Source organism: Passer montanus, unplaced genomic scaffold (assembly GCF_014805655.1).
Source record: "Passer montanus isolate IOZ18808 unplaced genomic scaffold, ASM1480565v1 scaffold28, whole genome shotgun sequence".
Taxonomy (NCBI): domain Eukaryota; kingdom Metazoa; phylum Chordata; class Aves; order Passeriformes; family Passeridae; genus Passer; species Passer montanus.
The window spans coordinates 8,977,417-8,992,937 of record NW_024367483.1 but is presented as its reverse complement, the minus strand read 5'-3'; the positions used below and the strand labels follow the sequence as shown (position 1 = coordinate 8,992,937).

At 38.3% G+C, this 15,521-nt stretch overlaps 1 protein-coding gene across 8 annotated transcripts in view; it reads right to left on the bottom strand.

Moving 5' to 3' along the window:
• USP25 (ubiquitin specific peptidase 25) overlaps positions 1-15,521 on the bottom strand; it is a 67,411-nt gene that overhangs the window by 18,327 nt on the left and 33,563 nt on the right. For 4 of the 8 annotated variants that reach the window (XM_039713177.1, XM_039713181.1, XM_039713182.1 and 1 more), the window contains 10 exons: positions 15,154-15,230; positions 14,360-14,448; positions 12,732-12,880; positions 10,314-10,441; positions 9,454-9,549; positions 8,998-9,159; positions 5,704-5,912; positions 5,421-5,491; positions 1,797-2,025; positions 393-590 (listed from right to left, as the gene is read on the bottom strand). In XM_039713177.1, coding sequence (XP_039569111.1) covers positions 393-590; positions 1,797-2,025; positions 5,421-5,491; positions 5,704-5,912; positions 8,998-9,159; positions 9,454-9,549; positions 10,314-10,441; positions 12,732-12,880; positions 14,360-14,448; positions 15,154-15,230 — 1,408 coding nt within the window. Of the gene's footprint in view, positions 1-392; positions 591-1,796; positions 2,026-5,420; positions 5,492-5,703; positions 5,913-8,997; positions 9,160-9,453; positions 9,550-10,313; positions 10,442-12,731; positions 12,881-14,356; positions 14,449-15,153; positions 15,231-15,521 lie in introns of those variants that run through there. The other 4 variants (XM_039713179.1, XM_039713183.1, XM_039713180.1 and 1 more) reach the window with 3 other exon arrangements.

Below are 15,521 nucleotides of genomic sequence, written 5' to 3'. Positions count from 1 at the left end.
TGTGAATGTAGGTCTCACACTAAAATATCCTGAATGGAAGAAATACATAATTTACAGGCTAACAACTCCTCAAAACAGACTGGTGAGACCTATCTTAAAAGACTCAGTTTCTATGGGAAAAAAAAAAAAAAAAGAAAAAAGAAGGTCAGGACAACTGGGAGGGAAAAGGCAGGAGAACCAATGAATAATTATTTTCTTTAAATAAAAAATGAAATGCAAAAACCCACCCCAACAGGCTAAACTTGAAGTATAGTTACCTCGGCCAGGTAAATAGCTGTAATTCAAGATTACACAAATTAACCTTTTCTTCCTTCTTAATGTTTTAAAAAATATATATAAGCCCCAGTGATTTTTGGTCCTACTCCCTTTCCAAACAGGTAGAAGCAGCTAACCTGGAGCAGGTGAGGGTGCTGGTGCCCTGGGTATCTGAGATAACAATTTCTCCTGCTGTGCTTTCTGAGCAAGTTCTGCATCCCACTCTTCAAGTTCCTTTTCAAAACGTTTATTGTCTTCCTTGACATAATCCCTTAGATCAGAAGGCAGCGTGTCCATTCCAACAAGCATCTGTCCCGTTTCTTTGTTAAACTCCTCTGTGGTAACATGAAATAAGTTTCAGAAAAAGAAAGAATAGGACAAAAGAAAGTAGAAAGTATATTCAACAGATATCCTCAAGTGAATTACTAGAAATGTACAGTGTAACACCAAACACCCAAAACTATATTAGTTTTAACTGGTTTTACTATCTGTTGACCATTCTATGTGAACATTAAGAGAATACTCACAAAATCCCCACCATTGTTTGACTGTATTACTGCTACAGAGAGCTGGACACAAGTAAACTTCCCAAGAGAAAAGGGGAAGGAGAGTAGGAGAGTAGACCTACAGGAATTCAGAAATCTAGCTGATAAGAATACTAGCTAAATTGAGTAATCTTCCTTTTGCTTTGAGAATGGTCTCTGCAGGGGTATCCTACATCCCAGGGCATCCACCAGCAGCAATTGCCCCACAGTGAGCAAGCCTCAGATTGAATTGGGATGGCACAGGCAGACTACAGGGCCCAAACACCCCATGGCTGCAAGTGCACCACCAACCTGGCAGCCTAGGGTAATATTGCATTTAAAAACTGAACAAATGAGCACTTGAGCCTTCTGCCCTATGAAAAAACAGGAACCTGAGTATTTTCCATGACCTTCTATTGAGTATCTGGACATTTTCACATACTCGTACATGACCTGAAAAAAATTCCCAACCCATGTATTACTTAGGTTTGATGTGTGGTTGGTAGGTCTAAGTTATTCATATTCCAATTTACTGTATAAGCTTTCAAGTTTTCATGCTCCAGTAGAGTGTATCAGGGCTCTGAAGCTTATGGGGAAAAAAACAGCTACATAAGGATTTTAATGTCAAAAGGCTCATTTCTCTATTTCCATACTTCTCTCCTAATCTTGAGATAAACCCTCCAAAATTCTGCAATCCCTCCTCTAAAATATTTACAAATTAGCAAACAGGGTTGGTTTTTGGGGTTTTTTTTGGGTTGTTATTTTTTTGTTTTGTTTTTGGTTTTGTTTTTTTTAAAATCTAATAATGCTGAAACACAGGCATTCTCTTTGCTGATCTGTAAGCTGAACAGCAATTGTTTCTACCCACAGAAACAATCTAACAGTTAACAGCAGGAATAAAACTTTCAATAACTATTAAAAAAATTTCAAAAATCTGGAAATCCATCTGAAACAAGTTTGTTTAATCAATGTATTCAGCTATTCTATATCATGCAGAATCTGTCTAGATAACATTACCTTGTATCAAGTACTGCTCCTTGTCATTGATATACATTAAACAGTATGCACTGGCATTCCTGTAACCACCAAAAGAGTCCCGTTCCAGCTCTTCCCAAGTTGACTTTGTCACAGAAATATCATTATATTTCATCCATCTGTTCTGGTGGTGGTCATAAATATATGCCCAGTAGTGTCCTGCATTTGCTTGACCCTCATGAACTAGGACAGCATGCAACCTATAAGGAACCTTAAAAAAACAAAACAGGTAATAAAATAAATGTCAAACCCTCCCTGACAGCATTTAGTTCCTATTGTATGCCACCAATAATTGCTACATGAAATAAAGGTAATTGAAATAAAGTTAATCAGAATCAGAAAACACAACACAGAGGAAAAACAAGTAAAACTAGCAACCCACTATGCATAAGGGCTGTTACTTACCACTACTAGTTACAGGAGATCTTAAAAATATTAGTATATGACATATATGTCTACTCTGCTGCTTTTACTGCCACTCATCCTCTTTTCTTAATTCCTTAATATTCCTACCTTCGTTGTATCTACCAAAACAACCCTCAAATAAGTCAGCCTTGACAGTCTCTGATTTGCTTCAGTTTCAACCTGGCAAACCTGTCAGAAAGTCTGGAAAGGCACATGCAAATTCAAGGTAAATTCAGTGTTTTCTGTGTGACAGTAAAAGAATTTATTTAAATTAGTATCTGCTTCAGTTACCCAAAAATAGAAATCCCACAGTAAAATAGGAATACAACTGTCTTCCAGTGTTTTAACTGTGTCAGGAAAAGCTAAATAAAGCATGGGAGACCTGAAAAGGTCCTCTCCTCATCCTGAGGCAAAGGACAATAGCAGTTTCTAGGATCAGTGGAAAATGAATTCCAGGCTACATCTGTAAATCAATGAGTAAGAACAATGGGAAACTTAGTTTCTACCTAAGTAATTGGGAGATTGAAGGAGAGAGAGAAGCAGAATGAATGAGTTCTTTCTTACTTAAAAGTCTTTTGAGAACATCTTAGTGATTGACTCATTTTAACCTGCTGAAATAGCACATGCAACATAAAAGGGAAAGCTGAGCTTCTCTGCTACGCACAGTGTGTCTCAATGACAACAGCTCAGCTGGGATGAAAAACCCCAAAACCTGTTTGTGCTGGACTGCAGATCAACAGTCTCTTTAACTGAAGGTGTACTCAGTATTTTTCACAAATATCATCTGAGTACTGCAACCATCATAAATACACACATATCTGTGACTGCAGAAACTCCTTGAAGTTATTTTTAACCTGATCATTCTCTTCCAGGCGATATGCAAGTGCTGGAGATTTTGCAACTCCCCTTGAACTGTAAAGCAGAGTGACTACACAGCAGCTGGAATCAAAGAGCCTGTCTTTCCAGAGACAAACCGCACTCTAAATCACACTCTAAATCTCCCAAACACAAGAAGAAATCCTGGCAGGTCCTTAAACCTAAATGCTCTAGGCTTTTTAACATTTGTTATTAAACCAGTGTGAAAGCCTCCTTAACATGACTGCAAGCCTGTGTATATACACAAAAATGTATGCAGATCCTGATTTAATAAAAAAGGTGTCTCTTTAGACTTTGTCAAAACAAAATTTTCTTACACTAAAGTCAGGAACTGAAAATCCCCATTGAATTTAAATTGTTTTACTTAAAACCATGCAAACTAGGTCAGTTTGAGGGTCCCCACACTTTCCTCCAAGCCAGGAGTAGCAGCTATCAGTCACGCACACTAAGCTTTCAGGATGGTTGCCCACAGAGGTCTGTGACCAGGGGACAGGTGAGTTCAGTGCCAACAGACATCTCTTGTGATAAGTCATTATTTCAACAGTAATTAATAGCACAAGGCAACACAAACACAGATGGCATTAAACTCCTCAGTTTACACTTACTACCTGTAAACCAGGAATGGAGCTTCACCAGCCCCATCACATGTAGCTAGAGAACAAATATGTCAAAGCTGCTATAACCAAGATGAACTCCCACATATAAAACAGTTGTGTCTCTTTTCCAACAGCAAGTTCACAGAAGGAATGAAATAAATAAGCAGCTGATAAAACATTCATTCAGGAGAATGAAACAATAAAGACTTCAGGAATGTATCTCATATGACAATTTGACAAAGGTTTTATGGACTACTGTATCTCCTTAGAATCCAAAAGAACAAAAGGAGAAGACAAAGAGCTTATCAAATAGTTCATAAATACACTAGGAAGCATCCTACAAATATGTTTGTTTTAAAAATGTGTCTAGTTTTATGTGCATAGAACTTGACTTCAAGACTGCAATCCTGTAGTTGTATTTTGCAGAGGGAAACTGTTCCCAGAGAATGGAGCAATCCCCAGCGATCAAATCACCCAGAGAAAGCAGGGAAAAGTAGACAGCTCTGTGCACCTGCCTCCTTCCTATTGTGCCAAAACAGCCACAGGGACAAACCAGGTGAGCTGCAGAAGGGCAGCTTCCCTGCCAGCCTGTGATTTCAGATGGGTTCAGCACCTACTTTGTGTTTTACTAAGTAATCTCTTCTTTCTTTTGTAATGACAGCTGACTAGTATCTTTGCTATCCAGAGGTATTTCCTCCTGTAACACCTAAGCCAACACAAGTAGACTAGTCAGATGCAAGTTACCAAATTAATTAATTTTACTGTTAAGTGACACGTACCCTGTGGCCTTCTTCCTAGAAGACAAGTATTAAGGAAAAAGAGTGCCTGCTAGTAGCAAGCTTAAAGAAAGTCATCTAGGCGAATCTGCCTAAAATCCTTAACATCAGAGTTCAGCTGCCAGTAACTATTAGGAGCTATGTACAAAATGAAAGCATACCTCAAGAAAAACTGCAAGCTGAACAGATCTTGCTTGGAATAAAAATAGTTCTTTTTACTAACAGAAAGTAATCCTTAACCTTAAAACCTCTCAGAGTGAGAGAATGCATGTATGTGAACATAAGATACAGCAGAAGATCCACAACTCTACAGCAAAACATTCCACAAACAGTGCTCAGATTACACAGAATAAGAATTCCCTAGAAGATAGCTTAGAATAATAATCAAAGTTGTGACTGATACAAAATCTAGATGAAGTTAAAAAAAAACAAAAGCAAAAAAACCCACCAAAACAAAAAAACCCCAAGCCAATAGCAACAAAACCACTCACTGGAATTAACTACAAATAAAAATCAGAAGCCTTGAATTTCCATGTATTAGAATGGAGGCTGCAATACACAGTGGCACTAAGCAGCAAAGTAAACACTATTTTCCTGTGTCTAATGCTTCACCATCTTAAAGCCATAGGGTCACTGGGTAATAATGGGCAAATCAGGGAAAAAATTTTGTTGTGCAAGTCTACATTCAAGTCAAAGATGGGAATCAGAGGTAGAACATATTTAGGCTTTTCATCATAGTTGCCTGAATTTAAGCATGTCACCAGTAAAATACTGTAACACTTTCATTTGACTGTGCACAACTAAAGGGCTTACAAACCCATTATGACTTTGCAATGAAATTTCTCAAAACACTACATAATTGTATACTTGCTCTGTTTTCAAGCATTTAAGAATTTTTCAGAAGTGCCAATAAACATCTATTTTCAATTATCTCATGCCAAAACTGTACTTACTTGGACCATTGTTTTGTCAGAGTACATCAATTCAATTGTCCGATGTATTCGAGATATACTTTCCTGTAAATCTGAAAGACAAAGAAGAAAGAACCTCTCATCCACAAGGTTGTGTCATTGCACATGACTACATCTTTATCTCATGAAAAGTCTAAAAGGGGTGCATTTCACATGTGGTACATCCATCTACAGGCCAAATGCTAAACCTTCTGGGATGAAAGACTTCCCCCATTTGCACAAATCCTTTCCTACAGCAAATGCATCCCCCAGTGCGTGGCATTACCTCTTGTGTCATTCTCGACTTCAGTCCTCCAGCGATGCAAGCAGCCCTCCAGCACAGACAGCTCCTCCTCCGTGATGTGCCTTGGTGCCGGATGCATCGGCAGGTCAGGGGGAATCCGTGATTGTGTGAATGGTTTGTGTATTACTGATCTTTGTACAGGAGATGTGCTTGGGACTTCTGATGATGAAGGCCCTTGCTGCTCTATTGTGCTGCATTCATTCAAAACATGAAATATAAAAATTGAATCATCATGTAGACAGACTGGAAGTTACACCATAAAAATAAGCTTTTAATCTGAAAATGGGCATTTTAAAGGTAATAATTTCCTAAAGTGCAATCCAGAACTCTCAGAATCTCTGTGGTTGAGATGATCCCGAGATGTTAGAAAGTCTCTTTTTCCCAGCCCAGCGATTGAAGGAGCTGGGATTCCTCAGCTCTGGTTTTCAAGGTTGCTTATTTTCTCTTATCTAATACATTCTTTTGCTGGCCCACTGAGGTCTGTCCAGCAGGTTAATTTGTGGCACACTGACCACCCTTTGGGTGATGTCAGCATTTTATACTAAGAACTACGTGTACTTTATTTACAGTAACTTTCCATACTTATCAACCATGTTAGACAGTCTGTCTCTACTCTAAACCAATCTAAAAGAATCAACCATGTTAGACAGTCTGTCTCTAAACCAATCTAAAAGTACCACCATCACACAGAATATGGAGGCTAAGAAGAAGGAGGAAGGACAGGACATGCCCAAATCCCTCCATCTTGCCTCCTGAACCCCCATTGTAAAGACCCCAAAAATTCCACCTTTTCACCCTGTGGCAAACTATTATTCTACTTAAACTTTCATGGCTTGTAAGTCTTCACATAAAGTTGGTAATCTTCTCCATGGGTTAAAATCAAAGGCACAGGTGTCTTTGGCTTCGTGCCAAGGTCTCTGAGCCCTCTGCCAGGGACTCGAGCCATCCAGGGCAGCCAGAGGAATGCCCTGGGTTCCGACACAGAACATGTAACTACAATAGCAAGATGGAATTAGTATTTAAATTCTGAAAGCTTTGTGGTGCATTATATATTAGCAAAACAACAAAGTTTGCTTTATTTGAAACACTACTGAACAATTTCAAATCATGTCATACACGTAAATAACTGTGGTTTGAAACATTTACAGCCAAATGGCAGAGAGAGAAATCACAGTACTTTGTCTTATGGCCAAGGACCATAAAATCCAATAAGCACAAATGCTCAGTTAATAACTTCCTTCATGTGTCACATGCCTAGCAGACAGACTTTTTCTAACATCCTACCTAAAACTTATGTTAGCTCAACAGCAATAATTTCCAGTGTGAAGGGACCTCTGATATTTATGCCACACTGGAAATGCACTACCAACTGATTTAAATTTGTTCCAAACCACTCTAACTTGAATGGCAAAGCAGCCACCTTAGGAGAATTTTGCAAGAGCAGCAGGGTAATAAAAATGAAGACTTGTTACAGATTTTTCTCTTCCCATCAACAAGATCACCTCTACATAATTACATTGCATAAGAGGAATCTGAAGATCTTTCTTGCATGCCACTGAATTTTTACTTTGTGTACAGCATCATGATACAGCCTGAGAAACTTGTATTCTTCAGGAGTTTAGAAAGTTCTGAGAACATCAAGAGCTGAAAATGTCACTCCATATAACATGCTGTGGTGTTTCTACAGATGGACAAAAAAAGCTACAATACTTACATTTCTACAGAACAAACTTCCTGTACAGGAGTTTGACCAGTGTATTACTTTTAATATTACACATCATGCAAGCAATGGTAACTTTTAAAAGTTTGTCTTCTCTTATCAATCATTACAATTTCTGCTGGCATATCAGTAAGGCATTGGACATCTTTTTAAAGCCTTGTTAGATTCATGCACTTCACTTCTCTGAATGACAAATTTAACAGCCTTGATTGACCCAGAAGACGGAACCCTACTGTCCAAATACCACATACAAAGCTATGTTACAAACTGTTAAATGTCTACTTATCTGAAATTGTACTCTATTACCAAAGAATTATTTAGGTTGGAGAAAAATTCTAAGATGATGTCTAACCATTAACCCAGTGCTGCCAAGTCCACCACCAAACCATGTCCCTCAGTGCCACATATACACATATTTAAAATACCTCCAGGTATAACTCCATCCCTGCCCTGGGAAGCCTGTTCCAACATTTGACAATCCCTCCTGTGAAAAAATATTTCTTAGTATCCAATCTAAGCCTTCTCTAGTGCAACTTGAGGCTGTTTCCTTGTGTCCTGTCACTTGTTACCTGGGAGAAGAGGCTAGCTCCCACCTGGCTGCACCCTCCTGTCAGGGAGTTTCAGAGTGATAAGCTCTCCCCAAGCCTCCTTTCTCCAGGCTGAGTCCCCCCAGCTCCCTCAGCTGCTCCTCACCAGACTTGTGCTCCAGACCCTTCCCCAGCTCTGTTCCCTTCTCTGGACATGCTCCAGCACCTCAATGTCCTTCCTGCTGTGAGGAGCCCAAAATTGAACACAGGATTGAGGTGTGGCGTCACCAGTGCCAGCATAGGGGTACAATCCCTGCCCTGGTCCTGCTGCCACACCACTGCTGATCCAGGCTGGGTGCCACTGGCCTCCTTGCCCACTTGGGCACAGCTGGCTCATGTTCAGTCACTGTCAATAAGCACCCCACATAGTCCTTAACTGCTGGGCATCATCTGCAAACTGACTGAGCATACACTCAATCCCCTACACTGAGTTACTAGCTTAAATAGGGAGAAAACCAACATTTTTGGACATTGATCTCTCTGGTACTTTAGCTACTCTACATTTAAGAAGTCAGATTATTTAGGCTCTTGACAAATTTGGTAAGATATGCAAACCACATGGCAGAAAAGGAGCTTAGCTCCCAGGCAAAATGTAACAGATAAATTGCACACCAAAAAGCTTGATGGTATGCAGCACATACACACTGTCCAATTCAGATTCTTAAATAATACACATGGGTATCAATGACCTCACCAGAATCTTCTGCCTATTTAGAACTGTAGATGGAATTGGGCTGTGCTTGCAAATGGTAATCTCCTTGAGAAGACATTTTTGTAAGCGCATGTGACAAACCCAGGTCATTAACATTTTTTATTTATTTACGCCTGCTGTTCTGAAAGAAAAGAGCAGAAACTTTACACTACCCCCCCTTGCATGCCTGGTTTTATTGGTCTGAACGTGCTGTGCTCCTGTCTCCCAAAGGCTGGTTTGCTCTGGCCTCTGCCTGGGGAGCAGGAGGCAGCCCTTACCTGGGGGGGATCTGTGGTGGCAGTGTGCCACTGGCAGGGGCACTGGCACCCAGGTCATCCACGGGGGACGTGCACACCGGCTTGCTGGAGGCGAACTCCAGGGCATACTGCAGGACATCTACCAAGGGGAATCGTTTAGGACCAGAACCATAGCTTAAATATCTGTTAACCACAAAATGTATTAATGCCATGACTCACAGATACAAAAAAAAAAAGAAAAAAAAAAAGAAATAAATTATTTTTTTCTGATTGACAGCAATTAATTAAAGCAAACCTCTCCTAGCATGTCTCATGAATCAGAATTACAACACTTATACACAGCTTCCAAGAAAAGGGTAAAATGAAAGAGATATAGAAAGGAAATCTCAGGTAAATAACTATACACAAAGTATATAATTGCATAGTTATTCTAAGTAGCCACAATACTATTTGCATTTACACAGTTATCCATAGTACCGTTCTAATCTCTGTTGTAAAACTGTGAGGTACTCTTTGAGTCTCTTGATTTCATCTCGTTTAATTCTTGTTATTTCTCTGTTTTTGTGCATATACCTGTAAAACACAAAATTTAGAAAGCAGTGTCAGCCCATAGTATTCCAGGAGTGAAACTGAGGTCTGCCTCCATCAGCCATGCAGTTCAATACTAATAAAACTCACACCCTCTAGAATCTACGACATACTCAGCACTAAAACAGAACTGAGAAGAAAATGAGCCTTCCCTTCCACAACTTTCAGAGGATGCTTTTTCCTCAGTGTCAAAAGCTCTGTTGATACTGTGGATGATAAACATGTATCAGAAAGCCACTATTAGAGAGATTCCAAATTAAGTAGTTTAAGTGGCAACCCCAGAGCAATATTCCTGTTTCATTATTTAGGTTCACAAACACCTTTCAGCAGCTAACTGAAAGCCATCCTGGTATTTTTGGTCTACAGAGAAGCTGCATGTACTCATACTGAGAACTGACTGCATGTTTGAAGAGTATCTGGAACACCACAAAATATCCAACTTGTCACCCTGTTTCCCACAGGGAAACATAAGTGGTGTGATTTTTCAGAGTATTTTGCCTATGTACACAAGTACCTAGCAATAAATGAAAGTGGAAGCAGGTTTTTGACACAAAGCAGCAATATGTCTTAAATTGTGATCCGTGTATATTTTCTGAAACAGATGAAACCCATGAAAACTCTAACTTGAGTAAACAGAACATAAATTTACTGTGATTCAAGTGAGCATAAGACACATCATCAACTTTAACAAACTTACAAGATTTATTTTATATCCACACTAGAATTTTGTAGATAAAATTATACCATACCTGTCTAGATACAAAATTGGAGGAAATTCTAATTTGTTGTGTATCTTCTCTGGTCTCCCCAAAGCCTGATTAAACTCAAATCTTGATAGCTCAAAAGTTAAGACAGGAGGAAGCTCTGTGAACCAGTGCTGGATGAAGAAACAGAAATCCCCAAAATTAATGCCTTCCAATAGCAGAAATTCAGTAATAATGATACAATACCTGCAGACTGACACAGCTATGACAGAAACTGGTTTTAGAGTGGGTCAGCATAAGTTTTCCAATGCTACCACCCTCTCCCTTCAACAAACAGACTATTTGTTGTCCATGCTGCATAAGAGCTTTGCTATCTGTGTTCCAGCAGAGGAGGCAGAAATACTTACTCCACTCACATTTATTTTGCTCATACAGAAGTCAGCTCGTGCTTGAGCCTACCTGCCTTGCCAACTGTTCTGTTCCCTTAACCCCTCAATAATACTGAAAGGGCTGTCTACACTGTTAGCAAGTGCTCTTCCTGCTATAGTTCTCTCAGACTCAGCTTCCTGATCCTTTCATTCACCTAGCAACATTCAAAGCTTCTAATGATCCCCTCTGAAACAGGATCAGTGAGTGTTTGACATTTCCTCCATACTAACAGCTTAAAGCTTCTACTCATGTCTCTAATCATCTTACTATCATCTGCTATCATCATCTTACCCCATTTGTCTTTGACTACTCAGCAGAGGTCTATCCATAGTCCTCATTTCTTTTTTTACATACGTTGTTTCTCAACTACAATACAAATCCAGCTCCAGTTACAGCACTGAAGATCTTTTTTTCTCCTCTCCATTCTCACACATAACAACCACAGTCTACCCATTTAAATAAGTTTTGGGTGTCTAACCATCACCTGAAGTTTCTCTGATTGCTGCAGACACTATAGACACATTTGTCATCAGTGCCATAGCCTGGATGTGGCATTTGACTCAGAGCTCACTTCAAGTTCTCCTATCCAGCCAAATGTCTTGAATAGTCTTTTCATATAATAACTGGCAAACAGCCTTTTCTTCCTGTGCTCATGGCTAAAATTCTCTTGAAGCAGGATTTAAGTTCCTCAAGACAGAGAATGTCTCCTTTTTCTGTTCCTACCTCAGCTCACTAGCTGACACCCTGCTCTGTAACTGAGGCTTTTAGGTATCATGATAACAATACTAATAATAATACTAATAATAGTTAAGCTAAATACCCCATTACACTCAACGGTAGGAAAAAGAAAAAAAACCCCAGAATGTTACTTCGAGGATCTTTCAACACATTTGAGTACCACATTATTATTCTCTTTAAGCTTTGATATCAATCAACTGAGAGAAAAGTTACTTGAAGTCTTTGTTCAGTTGAGACAGATCATGTTAAAGCTACAAGAAATTCAGAGTTCTTTAGTACTTCCAAACCTTCCAATGCACTGTAACATCTATCAGACATTATATTAAACACAACTACTAAAAGAAGCAACACCACTATGGATTATTTCAGGGAAACATAACCAATTTACTTGGCCCTAGTAACAATGAAGCAATGTTTTTTCTAGAGTAGGACTTAACACATTGCTTTTCTTGTTTTTCCACTGTCAATCTGTCATATGACTATTTCACTTCTATTTCCACATGCTAAGAAGCAAAGCTGACAATTTCACAGAATTCAAAGCTTAACAGTATAGATCTTCACATCACTATCCTCCTGCTTCCCAGTTTCCCAATATTACAAGTTAAAAAAGCCTCAAAACCAAAACAAAAAAGCCCACAACATCCAAGTCTGACATTTCTAGTCAAGCATTTATAACAGAACTGGCATTTTATGCATGAATACACACAGGCTATAACTGCAAGACAACCTTTAGTTCATGAGATGAACAGTTATGCTCTTGTAGTAGATATATACAAGGTTTCACCTTGCATGGAGAAATTAAACTTGGGATTGCACCAAGAAATTTGTGACATTTTGTTTTCTTCAAATTACACTTCAGGAAATATGGTCATTATAGAAGAGATGCCATAAAACATTTGTTGTAGAACACAGAATTGGTACCAGAAGTTCAGACTGGAGGATGATTTCAGTTTGTGTTACTAGGCTTCACAATTAAACCATGTGTATACTTTGATATTATTTAAGGAAGCAGAATTGTATTACTGCAAAAGATTGACATCAAGAAAGAAATTACACCTGAACTTTTCACGTAAGTAGGAAAAAACCTCGTAAGATTTCACATATTTAAAATAACTGTGATGAAACATGAACAGCTGAACAGTGTAAAGAGAAAGCAGCTCAGCCTTTACAGGCAAAGGGGATTCCCACCTATACAACAGGTGCCATGAACCATGAAAACCAGACATGAAACCCAAAGAAAAATAAAGGGCACTACAATAACATCCCAAGAGAAGTCCACAGGAGCACTTAACTCACCTCCTGACCAGACTTTGCAGAGTTTTCTGAATGGAGAGATTCAATTTCCCCTTCAATCATTGCAGCTTCTAGGCACTCATGCAGATCTTTAAAGCCATTAACCTGTAGTGGATACTGGCCAAACATTTCTGTGTTTTCAAATTTTTTACCTTCACATGAAAAAATAAACAGTTAATGTTTTAGAATAAAAATTTACCTTGAAAAAAAACCCTATCAATCCTAGGTCAATTGATCTAATCTACTGAACAATAACCACATTTTCTTACTGAACAATTTAATTATATGTCAAAAGCAAATTTATTTTAAAATGCTGGTCAAGCAATATTGAAAATTACTGTATTTTCCTCTTCAGCCTATTTTTGGTTTTTTAGCATCTTTTGGTAATAAGCAAAACTCAAAATTACTTGGCACCCCAGACGTTTGGGAAGTTTTACACATATAAATCAAAGTCCTCCCCTGCAAATAGGAGCTTCATAATACAAATGTATATTGTATCAGCAAAGTCATTGGAATTGCTGGCATGAAAGAGCCCTTTGTATAAGTACATTTTGCAAAAATAAGCCACAAAAGAACATTCATTTCTGTCCTGAAAACAAGATTATAATTTGGTAACACTGTATAAAAATGTAAGTGCAAAAATGAGAAGAAATATGGGGGACATGTGATTTCAAGCTACAAATTCAATTATTTCAACCTAAAGTCTTACATCTCCTAGAATCTTTTCATTTGTTTGATTTTTACATATCTCCTCTGTTAAAATGAGAATGTAAGGGATGAAAGTAGCTAAATATAAAGAAGCAAGAATGCTACTAGCAAGAAATCTGCAGAATTGTTCTGAATCTGACAATAACTTATTAGAAACATGTCAAGGTCACAGAATAACCTGGAAGCCACTTAAAAGAGTACACCTGCTTCATTCAAATGCAAAAGTCATTCATTTGGATGGAAGGCAGAATCACCAACATTAAAATTACTCAAAAATACTTTGATGGCCTTTTGGGAATAGAGAATGGTACAATTCTGCAGATCTACTAACTACATACAAATAAGATAAAGAGAACTTGTTGTACAGTCTCTTCCTCCTCAGCACTCTCTCCAACACTGCCCTTGAGCAGGTTTCCACTGACTTGTTTTCCAACAAAATGTACTTTTAGGAGGGTGAGTTTTCCATATGAGAAATTGTGCATAAGGAAATGCCATAACTGCAGTTTTAAATTGCATTAAATGAATCAGAGGGAGCATGAGAGAACAGCTCAGTGAAATAAGAGTATCTTGCCTTCTGTACACTGTTATTAAGTAACAGTGTATTGAGGGTGGTAACAGTGTCCCAATAACTTCTTCCAAGGATCTTCCCTCATCTTCTCACCCCAACTTATGCTGCACTGAGAACATACACTCAGCTCCTGAAGGTTATGAAAACAGTCTTTGTGGATCCCTGCAGCTCACTGCATTTCTCCTCAGTCTCACACCTGACCAACCATTTCTCACAGACAAATTTACATATGTGTGTTCTCCATATCTGCTTCTGCAGAAGTAGCTAAAATCCTAAAATGCATCAGTCACCCGTGTGCTTGGACAAGCACAGATCAGATGTGACCACAGAAGTCCAAGTAAATTCTGATACATACCTTCAAGTACACCTACTGCTAGAAATCGCCCATAAAACAACTCCACCATTGGGTTCTTTGGTTTCTCTCCATCCCTAAAAGAACAGGAGCTGTGTTAATGCAAAAAAAATCCAAGTCAAAGCTCAACCTTTGATTTATAAAACTACAGACAGACTATTCTGAATTCATTATAGACATTATGCCCATTTTACTGTTAATTTATTTGTGTACTTTTCTCTAATGACAACAACGATTCAGATATTTGCAGGGAAAAGTTTATTCTGAAAACTAATTTTCAGAAGTCTGTCATTTTAAGACAATCTATGGAAACCAGATTCAATAATGAGTGTTTAAACTGTACAAAACCCTTGTAAAAACTGTTTCTTGAAACTTTACAGAAAAGATCATGTATTCAAAAGTGTTTCCAGATGCTCACTAATACAAACAATGAGTATTTTCTTCTGAGATGAGAAAGAGGAGCAAGTTTTTGAAGTACTTTAACTACAGGATCAAAAAACAAAATAGCATTGAAATAATAAAGCCTAACTGACTATCTAAAAAATACCTCTTTATTTACTCTTTATATACTCTGGACTTCATGGAGCTAGATTTCTAACATTAAATAAGAGGGTGAAAGTATAAAAAAAATTAAAAATGGATAAAACTTGAAAGTATTGATATGTATGGAAAAAATCACACTTGAACTAAAGCTACAGTTAAAATTTTTTCAGCCATATGGAGAATTGGATTTTTGGTCATCTGGTTTGCTTTTCTCTCATCTAAACACGCAGAGCTAGGAAAAAAAAAAATCTTACCTCTCTTCTTCAGCTTTAATTTGGAAGGCATCTTCTAGCCAATCTAATAATTTGTGTGTGAATTCACTAACATCTTGCTGTTAAAAAATAAAGAGATCAGTACACATATGTAACAGACCACAACAAAGTGTCACCTTACAAGACCAGTTTAGTAGAATTCCCTTCCCCCTCCACCAGTGTTCCAGAATCACACAATGTCTAAGACTATGCCATGATTGGTTTTTTTATGAGTGGCTCTGGTGTTCCTCAGCAGTGACACTGTCCTGTGATCCTTGTTACTTGAGCTCAGCTTTCACACCATGCTAGTCCAAAGGCATCTCTTGAATCCCATTGTTCAAACCCTTTGGTATCTAGCAAGTGGTGACTAA